General features: G+C 36.9%; 2 protein-coding genes across 6 annotated transcripts in view; both read right to left on the minus strand.

The window, feature by feature from the left end:
* LOC122646033 (auxin response factor 12-like) overlaps positions 1-6,148 on the minus strand; it is a 33,112-nt gene extending 26,964 nt beyond the window's left edge. For both annotated transcript variants that reach the window (XR_006330554.1, XM_043839487.1), the window contains exons 1-10: positions 5,375-6,148; positions 5,140-5,252; positions 4,963-5,061; positions 4,817-4,873; positions 4,563-4,718; positions 4,384-4,468; positions 1,176-1,266; positions 904-1,068; positions 698-820; positions 36-111 (exon numbers count right to left, since the gene is read on the minus strand). Coding sequence is in view for 1 of the 2 variants with exons in the window: in XM_043839487.1 (XP_043695422.1) it covers positions 36-111; positions 698-820; positions 904-1,068; positions 1,176-1,266; positions 4,384-4,468; positions 4,563-4,718; positions 4,817-4,873; positions 4,963-5,061; positions 5,140-5,252; positions 5,375-5,420 (1,011 nt within the window). In the remaining variant the exon portion in view is untranslated. The remainder of the gene's footprint in view (positions 1-35; positions 112-697; positions 821-903; positions 1,069-1,175; positions 1,267-4,383; positions 4,469-4,562; positions 4,719-4,816; positions 4,874-4,962; positions 5,062-5,139; positions 5,253-5,374) is intronic.
* A 15,879-nt stretch (positions 6,149-22,027) lies between these two features.
* Positions 22,028-23,292, minus strand: part of LOC122646871 — a 29,583-nt gene continuing 28,318 nt past the window's right edge. For all 4 annotated transcript variants that reach the window (XM_043840498.1, XM_043840497.1, XM_043840499.1 and 1 more), the window contains one exon: positions 22,028-22,347. In XM_043840498.1, coding sequence (XP_043696433.1) covers positions 22,144-22,347 — 204 coding nt within the window. In that variant the 3' untranslated portion in view covers positions 22,028-22,143. The remainder of the gene's footprint in view (positions 22,348-23,292) is intronic.

The raw sequence follows: 23,292 nt of genomic DNA on the forward strand, positions 1-23,292 counted from the left end.
TTTAAAAATAGTGAGACATGATTGCACATATTTACCTTGACAGACCGCCAATGAGAATTTGGCCAACGAACAGGATCAAGATCACCTATGCCAGTTATCGTGCCCATGTACCTGAATTGCAGAAACTTTATTAGAAAAAAAAAAGTAATCCTAATATATTGATAATGTATACAAACCCAAAGCAGTGATCTGAACGTTCACTAGCAATTAGCAAATGCCAAGTCCAAATAATTCGATCAAGAAGAGAGAGTTCGGAAGGTTATTACTTCCCCTGAGAAAGAAATAGGGTATTTACATGAGGGTGTGATAGACAAAAAGAAAAACAATACCAAGCACCAGATCAAGTAACCCCCGTAATACAATTGCTGTAGCATATTTGAGTAGACTGTAAAATTATATTCTGGGTGTCAAAGATTATATGCTCTTTCTTCTTACATAGACTCTTGGCTTTGTCATTCAAACTGAAAAGCCTGAACAATTAGTCAATATCATTTTTAAAAGCATAATGAAAAGCTGGAGACAATATGATGCCCTCCCCCCCCCCCCACCGCGATCAAATAATAATATAACAACAACAACAACAGCTGCAAGAAATTCAAGGTTTTTTAGGTCGCCTGCCAAATATCTACATATGCAAGAAATTCAGAAGTAACATAAGGGATAGTCATGTTGTCAAAAGATCTGATTATGCTACTACCGGCGGACACTAGATTCTTCAGTCTCAAAGAGCATCCGGAAACGCATCCCAACAGTTACACGAGTATGAAACACCGCTTTTGCATACTTGGAGAGGGGTATAACAAACTCCGAAGGACTTGCCCTGGAAAAATAACAATGAAACAGGAAAGACAAAATATTAGGAAAAACAAAGTAGTAGAGAAGGAATTTGAAATCATTAGCTACCTTGGATTATAAAAAATCGTGAAGCGGCTATTAGTGGCAGCAGCATGTGCTGCGGCAGCAAGGAGACCTATATGCATGCTATCGCTTGATAAAACAGATGAAGGCATCACTGTTTGTGGTCGATTGGCACGGCGAATCCCCAGTAACAGCTGATTCCTTTCATTCCTAAATTGGACATCAGAAGAAGATAATGAACATCAATGACACATCCATCAGCAGAGTCTGAACGGTCAAAAATTCACATCAAAATTAGAGTATAGATCACTGGTTACCAAATAAAAAGAACAGAATCTCCAGCAACAAGTCTCTTGGCACTGACAAACACACTCCACCCTGTGGTAAGAAGATGTCTTTTGGGCTGTCCTGCATGATGAGCAGGCAAGTAGGATGATGTATATATGCAATAATATGCAGCAACAATAGTTTTTATGAAATATATTCCGGAGTAATATAATGCACCTGGTAAGCAAACTAACCTAACAGACCACTACATCCATGTTCCCAGCAGTTCCAAAATGAATATATAGATCCTTTCTACACTACTTTAGCAATGAATCCAACCCTATGGACAGGAACAAAATAGGCATGTATGACAATTCACAGATATGGCTGAAGGGGTAAGACATCTAAGGGAATATATTAATAATAATAATCTCACTGCTCTGGCCAACTAAAAAGCCCGGATGTATGGCACTTGCCAGTGTAAAAAATTAAAATTAGAACTTTATAGACAACTTTTTGAACAAAAAGCAACTCTTTAATATAATGCGATCAAAGTATGCTACAGACTTTTCCATCTTCAAAACTAACTAATTCCATTGTCAATCAGTACCATTCCTTAAGGACCTGCTAACTCTAAATCCGCCAAAATAAAGATATTATGTCAGCAATGATAATCTAAAGTCAAGTCAATCAATAGTGTAGGTCTTATAGGTGAATATCCCCTTATAATGCTTACTTTATCTCCTACAAAGAAGATCTTGAAAAATTAGGGGGGGAAATCAAGATTTAGATTCCAAATTATCAAAGTTGTCTCAAAGGAATCAATTATTCTCCAAGGATCCTTGCAAATCGCTTGACCTAAGTTCCTTCAATAGGATAAACTTGTTCTAATGTCAGTGGCACTAATAGAGTTCTTGAGCAATGAAAATGTTCACTACCGTTTCACCTAAAAGCTCGAACTGTTATGGAAGGGCAGCGTCAATGTATACATCAACAGTCCCCCACACGTGCAAGCCAAGATCCCATGGTCCTTACACGTGGAGCTCATGCTGCATTTCCCTCACGCAGCACTGAGGGAGAAGAAATATTGGGAAAACTCTTCTGATGCACTTCCCAGAAGTTGAAAATTTGACCTCCCTACTCGGATACCATGTTCGCTATCATTTCACCTAAAAGCTCGAACTGTTAGGGACAGGCAGCGTCAACGTATACATCAACAGTAAATGATCTTTCTCTTTTCCAATCTAGCAACCACATATGCTAGTTTTTGCTCGCCCTTCAGAAGTCCTGTTTGTTTCTTCCCACCAAATACTTCAAGAAATCACTGATTTAATTAAACGACACAACCAACCTCAAAGTACTGGACTTTACAACTCCATACTTGTCACAAGAAATTACAGCATCAACCAACTCAGACCCAACTAAATCATACCAGTCCGTACATCAAAAGGTTCAAGTGCAAGAATCATGATATTAAGGATTAATTCAGCATTAGCCAAAAAAAGAGATTAATTAGGTCTAAGAAATCACAGGGTTAGCAGTTCACCTTGATCACTGTCCTCAAAAATAACTTAGTTTTTCTATGGAACCCTCTAACCAATAGCATGTAAGAAGGCTGCCACTGCCCTCTCAAATGTCAAAATAAGACTTCACTGAAAAGTGTCAGAACTGTCACAGTTCCATATTTTGCTGTCTTCTTCAACCACATATAACTGTTTATTCTCTACCAACCAGACAAGCTGAAGTAATTACTGGAGAGACGGAGATCAAAATCTATTCCACCATCCCATCATGATGCAGTTGCCTCAGCCGGGCTGGACCGGCATGACCCACTTTGGAAGCCCAAACCAAGGACTGGTCCTAAACTGGTTTTCTGGTCTGGCAAGGGCTGGTAGTTTAGTTTAGGATGCAATATTTGTTTTATTTCTTGGGTAGATTACGTAGGAGCTTAGTTGGTAGTTTCCTTTTCTTAGATATGTCTTATTTTGGTAGTTTCCCTTTTGGTTAGTTTCTATTTTATGTAAGGGTATTTTCCTTTAAATTGATGTACTACGATAGAAGAGCCAGATTTGAAGATTTGATTAATAGACGTTATCTGTGAAGCTCAGTGAGAGCGTGTGTGTGAACATGAGTTCCCTCTTCCTTTCCCTCCTTTCTCCTAATTCTTCTATTGTTCCCTCTGTGAAGCCCACCATAGCAGACCACCCTCCCTGGTTCTGCATTACATCATGCATTGACACTTTTGTTTCTTTACCAACGACCACAACATAAACCATAGTTGTCAAGGCGTCGCCTAGGTAACCGCCTTGGCATCCAGGAGTCTTGATAGCTAGTGTCGCCTCAGTTGCCTAGGGGGGATTTTGGTCCCCTTGTGTCCAGGCCCCCTCCAATGCCTCGGGTCGCCTAGACGCTGTGACAACTATGACATAAATAGTGGAAAAGCATTGGCTAGTGTGATATCCAAATCCAAGAATCAACTTAGATACTATTATTGAGTTTTGAAATCATCAATCATAGCCATGACACTTTTGCAGACTAGTACATGGCCTCCACTAACTTGAGTTGTGTTGCGTTCAGGCCAGGCAACTGTAGGCAGCAGTTACCCTAATCAAAACATCAAAGTAGAACAGCTAAAAGCACACCAAGATTTCTACAGCTGTCCATCTGTGACATGAAGATATGAATACCTTTGAGAATTTTGCACAACAAAAAGCAAAACAATGCAAGCCAAAGGCTTTAAATAGAGTGGAGGCTCGTAGGACATTTATTACTTCAACTAAAAACACCTAATATTGGAGGCTATAACCCTGCTAGGACGAACTCCAGAATCTTAGGGACAAGGCTTGGATACTAACGTCAATTTAGATTGTACAGACTTCTAACATACTTAAACATGTTTATTGCAACTGTTAATACAGTACGAAACATAAATTTTTTTTCCTGACAATTTATAGGAAACAGAATTATGGAAGAGAAGACAGTAGTAAGTACCAGAGAAGAAAACGGGGTATGGATATTAAAGCTACATGTTCATTCCAGGGAGTGTAGGAAGCCCTAAGCTCCATGGATTACCGTCTTGTCCAAATGGACAAAATGGACAAAATTTATTCCTTCAGTTCGTCAATATGCCAAAGGACTAAAGTGTAAATTAGTTGGTAGTTGGATATCAACAGGCAAGTACTCTCGCAGGCTGAAAGAAATGAAGAGAAGGTTCATGGGCCGATAGGAGTCATAGATGAATAAATAATCTCAACTTACCACGAAAAATATGTCTAAATTTCCACTCAACATCATGAAGATCTCTTGCAACAAGTTCTTGAGCTGGGGGCTGCTGGGAGAAGTCCTGAAAGAAATTTTTGAAATAATAATAATAAATAACACATTGCATAGAACCATTTACAATTCAATGTAATTAAATTCTCACGCTGAAGGCCTACCAGAGGAGGAAACACTTTCTCAGCAGCGCGACGAGGAACGGAGAATCCTCCATGAGTACTGGTATCACTTGCAGTTAATGTCTTGCAGAAATAATTGGTTGGCTGCTTGCTTGGAATTCCCAGGTCCGCAGGTAGATAAGCATCCTTCTGCTCTTGCTGGAGGAGCAATATTTTTAAGAATTTCAATTTAGAACAAATCACCAATTCATTGAAAATATGAAATCTAATAATTAAAAAGCCCAACTTGGGACTACCGGTGTCAAGGGCTGCAATGTCATCTGAGCGTAAACTTCGTCTGTTTCCACGTCGGCCTGAAAGTCCATATCAACAAGCTTCCATCAAACTCTCATTAACCTTAACCAGTATTGAACTATCTTTAGAACCAACGTCCAGAACTTACATGCATCGTAACATCATGGAGTTGACAGATAAGTTGTGCAGGCAAGCTCGGATAATTGGGTATATGCCCATCAACTTCTTTGTTAGTCGAAGCAGCAACCTGAGTGCAAAAAAGAGTGAACAAAAACAGCACAATTGAAGACAAAGACAGAAAAGAAACACCGATTCTTATGCGTACCTGTTCACTGTGACCCTGAGGAAAGTAGACAATTCGGCTGCCGACCGCTGGTAGGGACACAAGAGGGCCAGCGCAAGCATGCCAAAGCTCCGAATTCAAGCACCTCTTCTCCCCTATCCAAGAACAAAGAAAATTTGAAACAAATTATACGTTTAAGTCAGGAAATCACGTTACCATCAACCTACTTCAACAAGAAGTAATTTCTGCATAAGAAGAAGAAGAGGAAGAAGTATACCGCCTTCTTGACCTGGCTGACAAATCCCCGTAGCCGAAAGCTTCATTTTCAAAAAATAAATAAATAAATAAATCTCTAGATTCAACAGAACTGACTAGAAGACATCGATAGCTTAAGCAAACTCCCAAGCCTGCTCCACTGCAATTCTACCCACTCCCGAAATCAGAAGATTCTCTCCGCAACTATTTTACCCCTCAGAACCCCTTAATCCATGGTAATAGACTCCAATTCTTCGCTATAACATTCGCATTTCACAAACCAGACAGATCTCTATCAATCCCGCAAACAAGCTAAACCAGAACTTAACCAGTAGCAGACTCCTGTGAGCGCATCCAAAGCTAGATAATATCCAAAACTCCCTCGACTAAATACAAAGCATCAAATTTAAATTTCCATTTCCAACTATCTCTTAATCGCTTAAAGCACCACAGCTGGAGATCCCAAACAGAAACAATCAACTTTACAATCACCGAAACTGAATTGCAAAATCTCGGAGCTTTTTTAAACTGATGTCTTCAACTTTCAATTGCTTCCACTATAACCTAACTTGACGAACAGAAATCAAAAATCGAAAGAAATTAATCTTTGTCACACTCAGAGATCGTGCATTTCTTCACCAACTCCGAAACCGTAAAAGTAAGCATTGAAATAGAGAGAGACATCATCCGAATTCTGAGCGAAGCTCGTCATCCGAGATCGCCATGAAAGAGCTTTTTTCTCCTCTGCAAGAGAGAGAAAAAGCTATAAGCTTTGCTAACCCTTTAAAGCCCAATCGCTATCCTCTCAAACAGACGAAACTCGGACTGTAGTGAGAGCAGGCTTTTATAAGCACATAGATGAAAAAGAAAAGGAAAAGAGGGACGGGACGTTGTAAGTTCGGGAAAGTTCAATCTTGACCGTTCATTTGTTCCGTACTCGGAGGATCTCATCCGTTAGTTGGTGCTGATGCTCTGACTGACGTGACGCGAGGCATGTGCCGCTGATTCATTAGTGGTCATTGTCAGAGTACGGAATGACAGTGTAAAATTTTTCAGAAATTTTGAAAATAAAAGGGTACGTATAAGGGACACACTCACGACCATATACCTTAATCATATACCTCTCTTTGATCGTGAGATGTGCAAATGTAGACCATACTCCACATCAAAATGATACGTCGTCTATAAATCAGATGCATTTGGATGGTTGAATCAAGTTTGACCATTGTAAATACCTTCCAAGCATAAGACAAAGGGAGAGGGTTCAGCATGTCGTCAGTTTTGGATTAGATAGAGATGGACACAAGGGGGTAACTAAGACTTTTCAAAAGGATGAGAGAAAAAGACACATGTTGAGTACCCTGATGGTGTGTCTAACTTTTTCCCATAGATTAAGTTTGACCATTGTAAATACCTTCCAAGTATAAGACCAAGGGAGAAGGTTGGGCATGTCATCAGTTTTCGATGAGATAGATATATATACCAATGTTAGGGATGGACGCAAGAGGGCAACTAGGTCTTTTCAAAAAGAGGAGAGAAAAAGACACTTGTTGGGCACCCTGATAGCGCGTCTACCTTTTCCCATAGATTAAATATAAACGACTTGAGTTGAGCATCATTTTTGTCAAAGGACTAGATATCACATTGTTCAAGCTTAGCCATTGAAATTAGAGAGAGAGAGAGAGAATGTTTTTTTTTTTTTAGTAAGAAAATGTTTAGTTTAGCAATTAGTGTTTCAATGGAACAACTTGAATTCATTGTGAAAAGATTTCAACATTGAAACCTAATTAAGAAAGAACAAACAAAAAAAATCATTCAATAATAAAGTTAAGGTAGGGGATCGCTACAAGGTTGTGTGGCCCTATACCAAGACAAAGCCAATGAGAGCACGCACAAGGGCATTGGACTGAGGTGGAAGTTTTCATTTCATGAGAGATATGGTGATCATTTCACCCTTACTATGTCTCGGCGCAAGAGTTATGTAGCTTAGCAGCCTTCTTTTCCCTAAATTTAAATTGAGATTGATATACACCAATTAATAAGTATCATCTATACTAGTCAATCTACTAAGTAATTAATATAGGTTTACTGAAGAGTTTACACTAGTTTGGTTTCAAACACTAGTAGAAAAGCACCATTGAGCATCTCCTCCACTTATGTAAAATATAGATCCTCTTTAGAATTTTTGTATTGGGGAGAAGTTTCGTACATGACCATGCATGGTACATAGTCATACTTTCAACCATTGGATGAGTATGATTTTGTATAGTATATGGTCCCTCATCCTCATCCAATGATTGTAAATACGGTTGTGCATCCTGCATGATCGTGTACGAAACTTTTTGCCTTCTGTATTCTAGGAAAAATATTTTATGACGTCAATGTGCAGATTCTTACGTGAAGACCCTACACATTGTCTTTATTAAAAACCGCTCTATTGGATGAATCAATTTCTCATCCCTCATTGGTGGAAAAGTACACTCTAGCATCATAGTGAAACATCTCTCTCTTTGTATTATGTAGCCTAAAAATAAAACTTAATGTAGTAATAATTCTAACTACAAAAAGATTCCAAAAGAACGGCTTTAGATAAGGATCTTCTCACTTAAGCTATGGTATTTACATCTCAAACTATACGAATTCCAAAAGGTATAATGAATTTTTTCTTTATAAAAAGAGGGGAAAAAGAAAGGAAGTGTGAAAGGGGGAACGTCGTTTTCACTCCGATCCATCACTACGCTATTAAGATTTTCATGGGCTCCTCTGACAGGGTGTACGAGACTTCCTGTGGTCCCCATATTTCTTGTGCGTCTTTGACGTAAGACTATCGAGTATCGAGGGCCCTTTGTGTGAGTGACTCTGACCAACCAACGACTCAAGGGCAGCTATTCTTGAACCAACCACAGCTTAGATTCAGATCTTCTCCGGCGTGGGTGTCTCTCCAACGCATAATTTGTAATTTCGGATTGGATCGGCCGGTTTTGGCCGGATCAATTGGTATCAGTTGAGACCGATCCCAATACAATCCGATCACCTGTACAGAGAAGGGTAAAAAGGTAAAAGAATATTTTTTTACAAAAAAACAGGGGCAAAAATGTCATATTTGGCCCGAGTTTGGACGATCTCGATCCGATCTAACTGATTCAGTATTGAGATTACAAACCATGCTCCAGTGTGCCTTTGATGGCTGGGCTGGCATAATGCTCATCTCAGCATACATCCCAATGTGCATCATGTCAACCCAGTCGTCGGATGCACATTGGAGAGGCATCGGCACCAGAGAGGATCTGTTTCCCAGGAACTTATCCTGTCTAAGTTGGGATATGGTCCATATGATCAATACGATCCGATCACCTGTACAAAGAAGGGTAAAAAGGTAAAAAAATGAATTTGTTACTAAAATAATAGGGGCAAAAGTGTCATATTTGGCCCGAGTTTGGACGATCTCGATCCTATCCAACCGATTCAATACCGAGATTACGAACCATGCTCCAACGTGCCTTTGATGGCTGGGTTGGCATAATGCTCATCTCAGCATACATCCCAATGTGCATCATGTCAACCCAGTCGTCGGATGCACAATGAAGAGGCACCAGCACCGTAGAGGATCTGTTTCCTAGGAACTTATCCCGTCTAAGTTGGGATATGGTCCATACGATCAATATTTGGTTTGGTTCAAGACTGCCGACGGGTAGAGTTATTTAGTGACCCAATTCCGACCCCAATTAATCAAATTTGGTTCAATTTTGAAAATTCTGATTTTGTTCCGCCGAGGACTTGATGACATGTTGCTGAAACCTTCTGAACCCGGTTACGTGTTGAAATGTTAACTCAATTTAGAATCTGGGTTGGGTTTTAATCGGTTCTTTTTTGTTAAGATCAAACAATTCCAGTACCAACCCGATATAATCCGGTTTTTCATTTTGATAATTCAGTGTATTGGGGGAATGTTTTGGAAATGATAGGCTTAGCAGTCTACTATGCTTCAACGGCCAAGGGTTTTAAAATCTAGAATCAGACATGGAATTGGTGCCAATTGATTCGATTCGAAGCAAATTTGAATCGATTGGAATTGGACGGGCGAAGGTTTCCTCCGACGTTTGTGTGCAATTTGAAATGAATGGGAGGGAACGATTTCAAACATTAAAATAGGGAGTTTTTAATAGAGAAGAGAGTGAGAGGCGTGATTCATGGTTGTATTTGAGAGGTGTATAAAACACGACAGCATCTTAAGATTTGTTTTTACCAATTAGAATTACAAATTAAGAAGATGCAAACATTTCCAAATATCTTTGATATCTTCGGATCTTTTGGAGTTTTTTTATTTTATTTTCTAAGGTTTGTAGATCTAACTACAAGAAACACATTTCATTGATTTTATGTTAGTTTGTTGATTAAAAGAAGAAGAAAAAATATAAAAATTGGTTATGTTAATTGGAATTAATCGGAATCAAAGACGACTAATTCCGCTTTGATTCTGATTCAATTAAACCGATTCCAATTCAAATTGGCCAATTCCACCGATTCCAATTCAATTTTTCAAATTACGCCGACCGCCCAAGAGGTTGGACTTTTAATATGCATTGAAATTATGTTGGTGATGTCTGGTCACAAAGTTATGTTTTTCTTATCCAGACCTAATTGGATGGTTGAGATGGGTATAATAGAGAACAATATTCCACCATAGCAGTCAAAATCTCAATTTGAAGTAAGTATGATAATGAGTTAGTAAGTGAGTCCAAACTTTCATAAAATTATAAGATTGTTATTTCATTTATAAAGATATTTAAGGGTATTTTAAGACATTTTTTTCCAAACTTTCATAAAATTATAAGATTGTATTTCATTTATAAAGATATTTAAGGGTATTTTAATAATCTAATTAATTTTAAGATAACTTGCAAGACATTTTTTCCACATTTTTGTGGTTCTCATTTGCTTAAATCCATCCATTTTTGGTAGGTGACATATGGTGATGGATGTAAAAATACGATATGATGTCGAACTTTTGGTAAGTGGCAAATAAATCATCACAACTGCCTAGTACAATTGGTAGAGTGTGAAGTATGAATGCCCATCCTACTAGGAGGTCTTGGTTTCAAATTTGTTGGTTCTCATCTTCTCTACCTAGTAAAATAAGATAGAGTACTAGGTACCCACCCAAAATATATTTCACATTTACTACATGTTGGAAACTCTGAAAAAGATTGTTAGCCCCAGGTAATACTTAACAATGGTTCTAATTAGATTTTCTAACTAAGGATTTGTCCAAGGGTAGTTTGTTATAAGAATGAACTCATATGCATCTGTTGTCAAGTTGTCAACAGTGATAAGAATCTATTGGCATTTGTGTAAATATTTCCTAAGTCAACTCTTAATAACTTAATAATAATGTAAAAAATATTTTTTTGGGTAAGAGATCGCAGCTTGGTCGTATGTGTAGCCTTGCGCCAACACGTGGGCCAATCAGAGAGCGCACATGGGTATCAATATGAATAAGATTTTTTATTTCAAAAGAGATCGGGCGGTAATTTTGCATGCTCCTGAGTCTAGGCATAAGAATCATGAGATCAATTAAGGTTTTTTCCCTTTAAAAAAAAAAAAAAAAAATCTCTCTATTTAGTGCAAACTTAACTAAAAAAGGGTTAGGAAGATAACTACAGTTAAAAAAGAGAAAATGCACAAACTTGCAAGACCGGGGAGGGGATAAGGTACCAGCCAGGAGACTCGAACTCGAGACCTCCTGGTGAGCATGGGCATGAAGCGCACCACGGCTCACCAACTGAGCTAGGCAGTTGTTGGTGCAAGACCGAATATTGACGATATACAATTGTTTGCATGGATAGAGATTGCCACATTCTACTACGATGTGAAAAGTTGCAATAAATCATGATTTTTTTTTTGACATATAAGTCCCAAGGAGAGTTGAACTCCTTACCTTCTCATTGCGAGGTGTAGGTCCTTACCAACTGAGCTACCCCCTTGAGGTCAATGAATCACGATTTAATAGTCTTGATTATTTGATAAAGTCACACTTCAATTTTTTTATTACTATTTTGATTAAACATATATATTAAGAGGTCCTAAGTGCATGTGAGTGAGCCATGTTAATACATGGCAAAGAATTGAAAGTTTCTTGAATGATTAGGATTTGTTTGGTTGCTGAAACAATCTTTTATCAAATTTTACCTTATTTTATGTTGACAATGAATGCCATTAACAATCACTTTCATTTGAAGGGAAGGTTTTCCTATACTAACATTGTTACTTATTTAACATATGATATTATTATTTGGAGATCAAACTTTGTGGTCATTTTGTTCACTTCATTATTTACTCAAAAGTTTTAATTTTCAAATCCAATATAGTTTCTAATTGGTTGCGGAGAATTTTCCCAAATGATCCTACTACCCATTGAAGCTCAAGTAGTTATTCCTAATAGTTTGCTTCTAAAACTTAGTTCTCGAAGACTTCTACGATAAAGGGATTCATGCCTCTAGAACTAGCCTCTAGGAAGGGTTTGAAAGCCTATTCAAAGGAGCTAACAATTGTGAAGGCTGCGGGAGATAAACTTGTTAATCCTTGGTCAACTCCATTTGTCTAAAAAAATTCTAGCCAACCTTCCTCTTTTAGTTCTTCCCTTTTGTTATCTTCCCTTTTTTTAACAAAAGGCGAATATCTCTCTTCAAGCATCCAAACATCATTTGAAAAATTAGTTCGTTAAGAAAGATAAAGGCTAGCTAGTTTTTTTTTATTGTTGGAACATTTTCTTTAAATAGAAGAACAACTGGGATTTCACAAGAGAGACCTCAGACAAATTGTGGAGAAACGTTACTAGAATAAAATTGGAAAATCTTCAATCCAAGTGAATTAAAACTTGCAAATCATATGAGTGATTGATCAAAAGCTATTGAGCTTCAAAAGGAATCTCATATGAACATTTTGAGCATGAGCATATGAGCAAAGAGATTAGAATTGAGCTTCAACTTGCTTATCTTCCTACATAAGAGGTAACTTACATTTTGGTTATGAGCCATTGTTTATCACTTTTATAGTGATTGTGTGGTGAAGGGTGTTGAGGCCCTGATCTTTGAGTGATTGATCTTGGTAGTGATCCATGTGAGGTGTTTCTTTACTTTATAAGGAGAGTGTGTTTGATCTCAGGGAGATCAATGTGTGAGATGTTTCTCCTACCCTATAAGGAGGTTGTATTAGTAGAATTCCAAGTTAGCAAGGGCTTTAGCAGTGGATGTAGGATGGTGTTGAGGTCATGCCAAACCACTATAAAATTGATGGCTCTATCTTCTTTCTCCATATCCGATATATTTACTTTACTATGTATTTAACGAGTCGTTAGAGTTATTAGATAGAGCGGAAAGAAATCAAATTGGGCTAAGATTCTGCATTACCCAATTCACCCCTCTTGGGTTGCCTATACGATCCTATTAGTGGTATCAAAGCAGGGTCATTTTAAAAAAGATGTAATATGCTAAAGAGTAATGACAACTGAATTGTGTTTATCGGAAGGAGCTTATGCAACTCGTCATCCCTATTTGATGGCCAATTGTATAGTTTTTGGAAACAGAGGATGAAAATCTATTTGCAAACTACCGAACTCGAGGTGTGGGATATTGTAGAGGAGTGGTTTTGAGCCTCCTTCAATAGCCAATGAACTTAGAGAAAAACTTCTAGTTAACAAGGCAAAGTGGACGACATAATAAAATAAGGATGGGCATCACAATTTCAAGGCAATGAACATTATATTGTGCATTTGGATATGATAAATATAATTGTGTATGTATTTATAAAATTGCTAAGGAAATCTAGAGATGCCTTGAAGTAGCTCATGCAGGAACCAACCAAGAAAAAGAATCAAAAGTAAATCTCTTTATGCATTCCGATAAAATATTTAAAATGCACGATAATGAGACCAAAAGTGAGATGTATACTAGGATCACCAAAATTATCAATGAGCTATCATACTTGGGAAGAACATATAGAACTTGTGACCTAGCCCCTAAGGTTCTTAGATCTTAAAGTAACAGTCATCCAAAAGACTAAAGATATGCAAACCATATCCATGGATGAGCTGATTGGTTCAGTCATCACACACGAGATGGTATTGAAGCAAATTAAGAATCCCTCATTGAGCAAAAATCTTGCTATTAAGGTTTCTTTATCCAAAGATGATGGTTCTCATAGAATTCACCTAGTAAGCACGTGTTGGACCCACAAAATGTATTTTTCTCTCTCCTCCCTTTTTGGTTATTCTAATATAGTTTTATATACTGATTAAAAGTATGTAGATATTTATTGTAAATTGTGTCCGGATTAGGGCTTTTGCCCTAATCTATGGCTATGTTTAGATTATAATTATGCATGCATTATTGCATTATATTAGACCTATATATTGAATTTAAAATCCCCGACACGCCATTATAATGCTGATTTTCCCAAAATATCCTTGTTTTCAAATTGTTATAATGTTAATTTTATCAAAAATACCCTCGGTTATGCTGTTATGTTGTACTTTTTCCTATGATTTACTACTTTTGGCTTAGATACCTAAACTATGTTTTTACTGCTTTCAATATACCTGCTAGTTAGTAGGACTAGTTAATAGGATTAGTAAGATTATTAGGAATGGTCCAATTAGAAAGAGACGGGCCATCAGTTGGTCGTGGTTGGGTGCCTAACACCTTCCTACCTATTAACTTTGAACATTTTCATCTCCCAAAGGGGGGGGGGAGAAATTTAGGGGTCCTAGACCCTTATCTATGTGGTGGCTCTCTTAGATAGAAAGAGAGCGCTCTCTCTTGAGACGCTAATCCTGACCTGCATACCTCAAGAGAGAGGATACAGGTAATCTTTGGGAAAACCTATGAATAACCTATAGACCATAATAACCTATAGAACATTAGAACCATACATTGTTGGAAAGATTTTCCGAATGCTATCTAATGATGTGGAGATTAGAGACAACTTTTTCCGGGTACATAGCCAAACATGTGCTCAAAGCGGGGACCCGTAAAATAGTAATTCAATAAAATAATGGCAAACAGCGTCGTCTTCGTACCATATTCCAGATTCGGGCTTAACATGATCAAAAAATAAAAACCTTATCTTGCCTGACATTTTTTTTCTATTTTTAAAAATGTAGGTGCACTCAAGTAATACAAGGAGAAAAACTAACATTTTCCTAGAAAAATCCAACACAAAGGCAATTTAGCTAAAAAAACCCTAAATATTTTCTTGACTGAGATTTCTGATGAGATTCTAAGAGAACATCATTGTTGATACATTTCCCAAGGTGAAAAAATTCGATGTCTACAGCTGGTCTTAACGGAATCCTTAGTATTCCAAGTTTCAGTCATTTTTACTGTTTTTGTGGACATTTTAGTCCATGTTTGTAGCTTGTTGAATGTAAGCCCTATGGAAAATTTTGTTTGTTGAAATGACCTCTAAGTGGACAACTCATCATGTGAATGTATTTTGTCTTTGTTTCTTATGAATGTAATGTTTTGACTCAATGTAATGCAATGTATATTTTTCCTTTTCTTGCTCTTATGTTTAAGTTTTTCTATCTTGTTCTTGTGTTTCTATTTTTCTTTTGTGTTTCTATTTTTCTTTTGTGTTGGGTGTATTTATTCTATTATTTTTGAGACATGGTTAAATCCTTTGATTTCTATGGAAGACCATTCTTGGGGCATTAGCTCCACCATGCTTAAATGGCATATTATTAAGGTTCTATGTAAGTCCATAAGAGTTAATGAGACTCCTAAGAAAATGAAACTATGATGTTTTTGGTAACATTGAGAATCTAAAATATAGTTTATTCAATACTTTAGCTATCTATAATCTTTGGAACTTACTCCTTAATTTGGTTCTTAATTGTATAGAGGAGGTAAATAATAAAATTTATTGATTTTTGGAGGCTGAAGAATTTTTTTGGATATAGAAGTCTAGGTGTTCCCTTGTTACTGAGGGTGATAGAAACATGAAGTATTTTCATTCGATGTCTAAAAATCTACTTAGGAAATAGTCTATTCCTTTCATTCTAGGTAAACACTAAAACACCCCTTCTAAGGCTTCATTCTTTGTTGTTCATTTTGATCATATTTACAATACTTCTAATCCCTGGCACCCATCTTTTGTGGATAGTTTGTTTGGACCTATTATATCTGAAAATGAGAATAATGCCCTAATTTCCCATCCCACAGATGATGAAATTAAACATGCTATGTTTAGCATTGGGGTCTATAAGACCCCAGGACATGATGGGTTTTTAGCTGTCTTTTATCATAATGTTCGGATGCAATTAAAACGGATGTTATTAAGTTTGTGTTTGAATTCTTTGAAAATCTTCTTTTTGGAACTAATCATACTTTAATTACTATTATTCCCAAGAAAGAGAAAACATGTGATTATTGAGGACTTTAGGCCTATTAGTTTGTGCGTTGTGAGTCTATGAATTGTAAAAACATTGCTAAATTGTTGGCCAATAGACTTAAGCCTTTTGTTATCTGTTTTCATTTTCCCTTTCCAAACAATTTTTGTTAGTAAGAGGCAAATAACTAGTAATATTGTTGTGGCTCATGAACATTTTCATTATCTTCGTGTGTCTAAGTGTAAATTGGGAGTTTAGCTCTCAAATTAGATATGTCAAAGGCTTACAATAGAGTTGAATAAGGTTGTGTCAAAGCAGTGTTGGAATTCTTAGTGTTTAATCAGAAGTGGTATGATATGGTTTGCTATTTGATGTCTTTTTGTACTTACTTCATTAAGATGGAGGGTAGTTGTTTTAGGTTGATTGAGCCTTTTAGGGGCCCGAGGCAGGGGTGTCCTCTAGCCCTTATTTATTCATAATTGATATGAAAGGTCTATACAAATTATTAGATATTTATAGGGATCTAGGTTTGTTGAGAGATCTTCAAATGTGCATATTGTGTCCTTGTTTAACTCACCTTTTATTTGTTGATGACACATTCGTCTTCTGTCAAGCGGCTAAAGAGTGTGTGTTGATTGTGTAGGCTATTGTTAATGTCTTTTAGTATTTGTCAGCTCAACATTATTTTTTCTAAGTGGTTGGGGTGGTTTTTAGTGTGTCTGATGCTCTTGCCTTCAGAGGTTTGTGTTTAACAAACTAGGGGTTCACTCTCTTAAGGAGTATGCATTGTATCTTGGAACTCTTGCTGCTTTAGCGCTTTAGCACATGGTAAAAAAGAGTTAAATTTAAACTTGACTTGTGTAAAATAAACCTCTTAAGTCAATCTGGTCGTGTTGTTTTGGTTAATCTGTTTTAACTTCGATTCCAACTTATTTGATGTCATGCTTTTTTACATCCTCATAAAGTTTTAGAGACTCTTGATTTTATTTCTTTTACATTTTGGAAAGGGGGTGAATATGGTAGTCGTAAATGGAGCCCTTTTTCGTATGCGGCTGGCTGTTTGTAGACCTAAGTATATGGGGGTGGATTAGGGTTTCGTTTGATTAACATTCACAATAACTCTCTTTTGCTCAAATTGGCTTGGAGGCTTCTTGCTGGACCAAATGAGCTGTGGGCTAAAGTCTTAAAATCTAAATATTTTCCAAGAGATATTTATTGGATGATTGTGTTTCTCGAAAGAGAGGGATCTCTAATTTAGAACAGTATTGCTAAGATCATAAGTCAATAGTGTGCTAGTGGGTTTAGGATGGTAGGTCCTTCTCTATATGGACTGATCCGTAGATTCCCAACATAGCTGAATTTAAGATTCCCTAGACTATTACTTCCATGCCCTCTTTATCTCTTGCTAGTGGTTTTAATTATAAATAAGAATGGCATTTGTTTCTATCTTGTGAAATTGCTAAATGTTTACGGGCACAAGACCATTGGGTATGCATACGGAATTCCTTCGGCCCCCCCTATTGCCTTCTGATTTAAGTCATTCATTAATAATGCTTTTGTTTCGAAAGCTAAGAGAGAGTAAGGTTATTCTCTCTGTCTTTGCCATCACTTCGTACTTTGTATGGATTACTTGAAACAAGTTGATATTCTCTATCTAAGACGAATCCTTTTGTTGTTTTTTCCTCTTTTATATGATATTTATAAGCTTATCTAAACATTTAGTTCAATTTAATCTTATTAAGAAGGGTGGGTGTTTTATCTCTTGTTGATAGCCTAGTTAGGCGTGCTTCATTGGATAAAATATGTCGGATGATATGTATTGATGTGAATTCTTTCTTATTATAGATGTTTTATCTGTTGTTGATAACCTAGTTAGACGTGCTTCGTTGGGTAAAATATGTAAGAAGATATGTACTTAAGTGAATTCTTTCTTATTTACTTAATTAATTTTTTTTATTAAAAAAAATGAAAGAGAATTTTTTTCCTTTCCCCACACCATTCTAGGTTTCACAAACTCCTATAGGGTTTTAGTATGTTCTTCAAAATGCTTTTCCGATACACTCTCACGTGCATGTGAAGCCCTGCAGTGATGGATTAAGGAAAACTCAGTCCAAAAAAAAAATTGGTGTCAAGATTGAAGTGGGCCACTCATGTTTTAATTTTTTAATGAAAAAAAATATCATAAATAATGAGTAGGGCCACTCATGTTCTTTTGTCAAACCCCACAATCAGCATTTTATATTTCATTTGGAACTTCATATTTTCAAATGGTTTGGATGGAAACTTATATTTTCTAGACAACTAAACACAGCCAAAGTTTTTTTGAGATGACCACATGACTAGTATTACATCCGTGGTCCATGACTTGGTTAGGTAGTTTGGCAATGTCTTGTCGAAGCATGCGCGAGGTTTTGGTTATTTGATTGAGTCTTTTGATTTGCATTTGGTACTCGCATGCACTGCCACGCCCCTCCACCTCCACCCTCACCCCCTGATACCTCGGGCTTCCACAGGCACCCACCTAGTGGCCACTGTGCCCTTGATAGGCTTCCCCCCTCAAAAAAAAAAAAAAATAAAATAAAAAAAAAATATCTTTCTTTACTTGTGATTCTTACGGGAAAAAGATCTTGTGCAGCCGTGGCAGGAGCTGCACAGGTGCAATACTGCTAAACAACAACAAAAACAGAAATAAGATAATCATTTCATAGATGGATCCCACCTAGACCCCTCCACGGCTGCACAAGAGCCAAGTCCGATTCCTGCGTGTGCAAATATGCTTTTCTAATTAAGTAGGATAAGAGGTCCAAAAAAGTGAAGCCAACATAGTGCTCCACCATTATGTCCTACTTGTTCTCTGACTCTAAAAGAGTGAAGCCACCGTATAGCACAGGTCACAAACAAGTGTAAGATGACATGGTAGTATCCACAAAAGGCGACAAGGATTGTGCAAGCAACTTGCCCACTTCCATAACTCTTTAGGAATGTCAATTTACTAAGTGGGGACAAGGTGACATTAATTTCCTCATAGAAGAGAGCATCATGTGGATGACAGAGAAAAGCCATTAGGTCACATGCCAAGAAAAGGAGCCACTCCTCAATCATTCATTTCTAAGAATGTTTACCCCATTCAGGACTCAAGTAAGAAAAGAATCCTCTACTCCTTAGCCAAATCACATTGAAAGACATAATGAACACTATGGGTCCCTCCTAAATCATTCAACCATTATTTCAAGTTGGGGCAAATTTGCTTTAATGGAAAAGTGGAATTGTTCTCATAATTACCCTACAATTAAGATTCATATCACACTTATAAAAAAACCCCTAAAAGCAATGTTAACATAAGGACCCATTTAATGGACATTTGGCTAAACTTCTTATTTGGAGGAAAATGACATGTGTTTTCTAAAAATCCAATTGGAACATTATCTAGATTTCTCTTCAAAGATCAGTGAAAATATTTATTTTCTAGCTTAATGTTTTTCACGATGCCCGCTTGAAACCAAAACTGCATGACCCCACCCTAAACACTATAGCCCCTCCTAAGAAATATCTTAAATATCTCTGTTATTTGACGGGTTTTTCCTAAATATCTCTCTTTTTTCATCCAAAACTGCACACAAATGTCGGAGTGATCCCTATCCCTTATTTTCCATTAGAGCATAACACTATAGAAGACGAAGGAAATCCATTTATGAGTTATCACCTCCAACAAGTTTCCTTTGTATAAGAGGAAATTGTAAAAAAGATAAAAAGAGAGGAATTCCTACGCTGCCGGTGTGAGAGGAATTTGCACACCAACACCAACGGTTGTCTTGAAAAAAATATCATTCATATGAGGACCACATATTCACAAGAAACCTATAGACAAGAAAATTGTACTCAAACAGCTTGGTGATGTTTTTCCCAAAAGAAAAATCAAATAAAAGTTAGTGGGCAGGTCAGTTTGAATCAATAAATTCAAAGAAAAAGAAAAGAGTATCCGATAAGAAATTTTTACTTCAGCTTAGACAAAGGTGAAGAAGGTTGGTTAAAGCATTAGTGACATGGATTTAAGGAGGCAATGAACCCAAAAGAGAGTCAAGATTAGGGATGATGAGGTGCCATTAATTGTGCTAAAGAGTTGTCTACTTAGCATCATTGCATGACTAAAAAGAATTGATAGATATTTAGGGTTACATAAAGAGCACTATCATGAGATGCTTGTTTTATCCAAGACACCCTTATATATGTCATAAATAATTCACACTAGGCTATACTCCATTTGGTTCATTTAGTTAGTCATTTTACTTTTGTTCAAAAGTGGTGAGTGAAGAATTGCAGAAAATTAAGAGGTCATAGGCCCACAAAGTGGACAACCCAATAAGATACAACTTGAAAAGGGTAAACAATGTAAGACTTGAAATTGCCTTGGGGGGACTGAGAGGAAGTTACTATCTTATCTAATACATGGTGATAGGGGGCCAGTCTTGCAATAACTCAATTTTATGGAAAACTTAAGCAACAGGGTATGGGCTACTTTCACATCATATTAGCACATCTATGGTATGGAATTCACAATATGGAAAACGTGTTTAGGTAATCCTATCTCCTTTTGGCATGAAAAATAAGATGGATCCACTCTGTTAAGGGTCTTGATTAGATTCCATAAGATGCCAATTGTGCGATCTAGATTGAGTATTGGGTGCATCTCCTTCCGTCATATGAGGAAGGCATATGATAGAATTGAGTGGAGCTTTCTTTCAAATATCTTAGTTAGGTTAGGATTGTTTGACAAATGGGTGCGTCTTTCTCATCAATGTGTTAGTACATTCTCATACAGATTCCTCTTGAATGGAGTTCAAAAGGAGTTAGTTCTTCTGTCTAACAGGCCTTTGACAGATAGATCCATTTTCCTCAAGTATATTCATTATGTGCACTGAAGGCCGTACTTCATAGATCTCTGGGGTGGTTGTTGATGGGACCCTTGAAGAGGACTTAACTAGGGCACATCTTAACCTTCGGTAGAGTTTCTCCTCTTCTCACCAAACAATCACACCAAGCGATTGCAGCGTGACTGGAGAACGTGGAGCCTTTCTTTCTCGGTCGTCTGTTTTAATAAGTTAAGTTGATTCTGATTCATGCAGTCGTTCTCTGCTGTATAAATATAGCGAAGGGCTGGGTCTGGCTCAGCCCAAGCCTCAAGATCCTAACCCTAGCCCAGTGTGAACCATGACATTTTGGGCAGGCTTGGGTACACTTGGGCTATCCAGGCCAAACTTGCACTCTTTGTTCTAGGCTTAAAGGCCGATAAGATGTTCTTTTATACCAAATGTCTCGTGTGGAAAATAAGCCAAATTGACTACTCATTAACTCATTATTATTGCAAGTTTGCTGCACAAATAGTACCAACAATCATATGGCCTTTGGTTTTTCTTGGAGAAAAGTTCTGTTGTGTGACAACCAAAGGTCTTTCTGTCATGATCTGAATAACTGCACGTTTCATAAAATTTAACAAATCTAGGAAGGGAATTCAATAGAAACTTACAAGAACTGTGACAGATGATCTATGAAAGGAATCCTAAACCTATCCAACAGTGCACCTGGCAAATCACTAGTCCATGACTCCATGTTGCTGAATATAGGTAATGATATGAACACTTCGAAGTCGAGGCGTGACATACACATTTTCCATGTATGTGTATATGTATATTATGCATGATACATTAGTCATGTATAGCAGGGAAATGTATATTATGTATGATACATTAGTCATGTATAGCAGGGATTGGCTAATTGAGTTGGGAATGGTTGATGGAATATGGAAGTCTGAATGTAATAACTTGTTTTTGTCTTCTTAGAACTGTTATTGATCTCTAATATGTTTTGTTAACATAGTTATTTTAGTATTGTGATTATATATATGGTAGGTATAGATTTAATAATTTAACTAAGGGAAAATCTTCTTGCAACCACATGGACAGCCATTGTCACAATCATTTCCACAAGAACACCCCCATATTTAACCGCACATCCCACCTCAACAGATCTAGTAGCTAATTCCAGCTTTAGAAATAAATTGAGTTAGGATTAGGTTTTGCAATAGTAAACTCCATCTGGCTTGATTGAAGGACTGCTAAACTCCCCATTTTCTAAAACTCTAGTTTCTGGCTTGGGGTCCATTGATCTCACTCCAAGCATGATAAGTACTTTGGCAGAATCAAGTCTAGGTATTTTCCACAGCAAATTTGAAACCTAGATTGCCTGAACAATTTATGAGACCATTTTCAATGAACATTCCAAACAGCCCTATTATAATTATGATGCTCATATTAATATATGCATGTTAAATACAAAATACAAAAGAAAAGAAAAAAAATTAGTGAAAGTGACCAAGGCTGCTCCAAGGAATAATAAGGGTAGGAATTTCAAGCGCACCAATTACAGCAGGAAAAAGAGGATGGGATAAGGCCAGTTCTACGTATGTACTCTGCTTGCTGCTCAGTTTTTGCTGCTTGTTGGCTTCTCTTCGCTTCAGCAGCTGCTCGATTCTCTTCTGCTTTGTGCCTTGCTGCTGCAAGCTTGTTCATCAACTTATCATGTGCTCGGCCCCTCATCCTTTCCACTTCAACCTGAAAAATTATTAACATTAGCACTGTACTGTGAAATGATGCATAATTTCTGAAACTACAGATTTAAAGTTTACATCCCTCCCACTGTGGGGATGAAAACTCGAGAAGTTTATAACTCCTGAATCAGAGCTCTAAGTATGTTTTCGTTGAGCAGCACAACACAAAAAAAATTAGTTAATCACATCTCACAAAATGAATCAAACAAAAAGTAAAACAGTTTTTATTTCTTAACAATAGAAACATATACCATAGAATCATTTCCTGACATGAGACTAAAGTCAAAACAGAGCACAGGAGACAGCTCATGTTACCTAGATAAGTAAAAAAACAGTGAAATTTTTCTGAACCATTGGAATGACTTCTGTCACTTGATCAATCATCCTTCATGTTACCTAGATAATAATGATGTTTTATTAATTTAATTAATCAACTACTGCCAAAGTTGGACATACAGACCAAAAGACACTCGATAAGGAGAGCAAACCTCAGAAAATGATTGTCGTATTTGTGAAGTCTCCATTGAAAAAGCAGCATATGTATTCAGTCATTTTTGTAATTTGCATTTACAATTCAGATTGGTCATGTCTGTTCTAGATAATTAATTTTAGATAAGTAGACTGAAATAAAGAAGAAAAAGAAAAATAAAAAACATAACACTTTCAGAACTGCACCAATTGAACTCACAGTAATTGGATGTTTCAGACCCATGTGGTCTCCCAGGTCTCAATTTCTCTTAGGGAAGTGTTCAATTACAAGAAATATGGTTATATTACAAACTTCTTTGCAGTTTTATAGCCAAGGCACTGCTACATCACAGAAGATCTTCATTGAATTGATGTTGAAATCTTGATTATGAGTAAAAATGAATTATACCTGTACTCTTCAAAATCACATGATATGTGACTTAAGATGAAATGAAAATCTCGATTTGAAGTTTTTTGAATA

The sequence above is a fragment of the Telopea speciosissima genome, chromosome 11 (genome assembly GCF_018873765.1).
Source record: "Telopea speciosissima isolate NSW1024214 ecotype Mountain lineage chromosome 11, Tspe_v1, whole genome shotgun sequence".
Classification (NCBI taxonomy): Eukaryota; Viridiplantae; Streptophyta; class Magnoliopsida; order Proteales; family Proteaceae; genus Telopea; species Telopea speciosissima.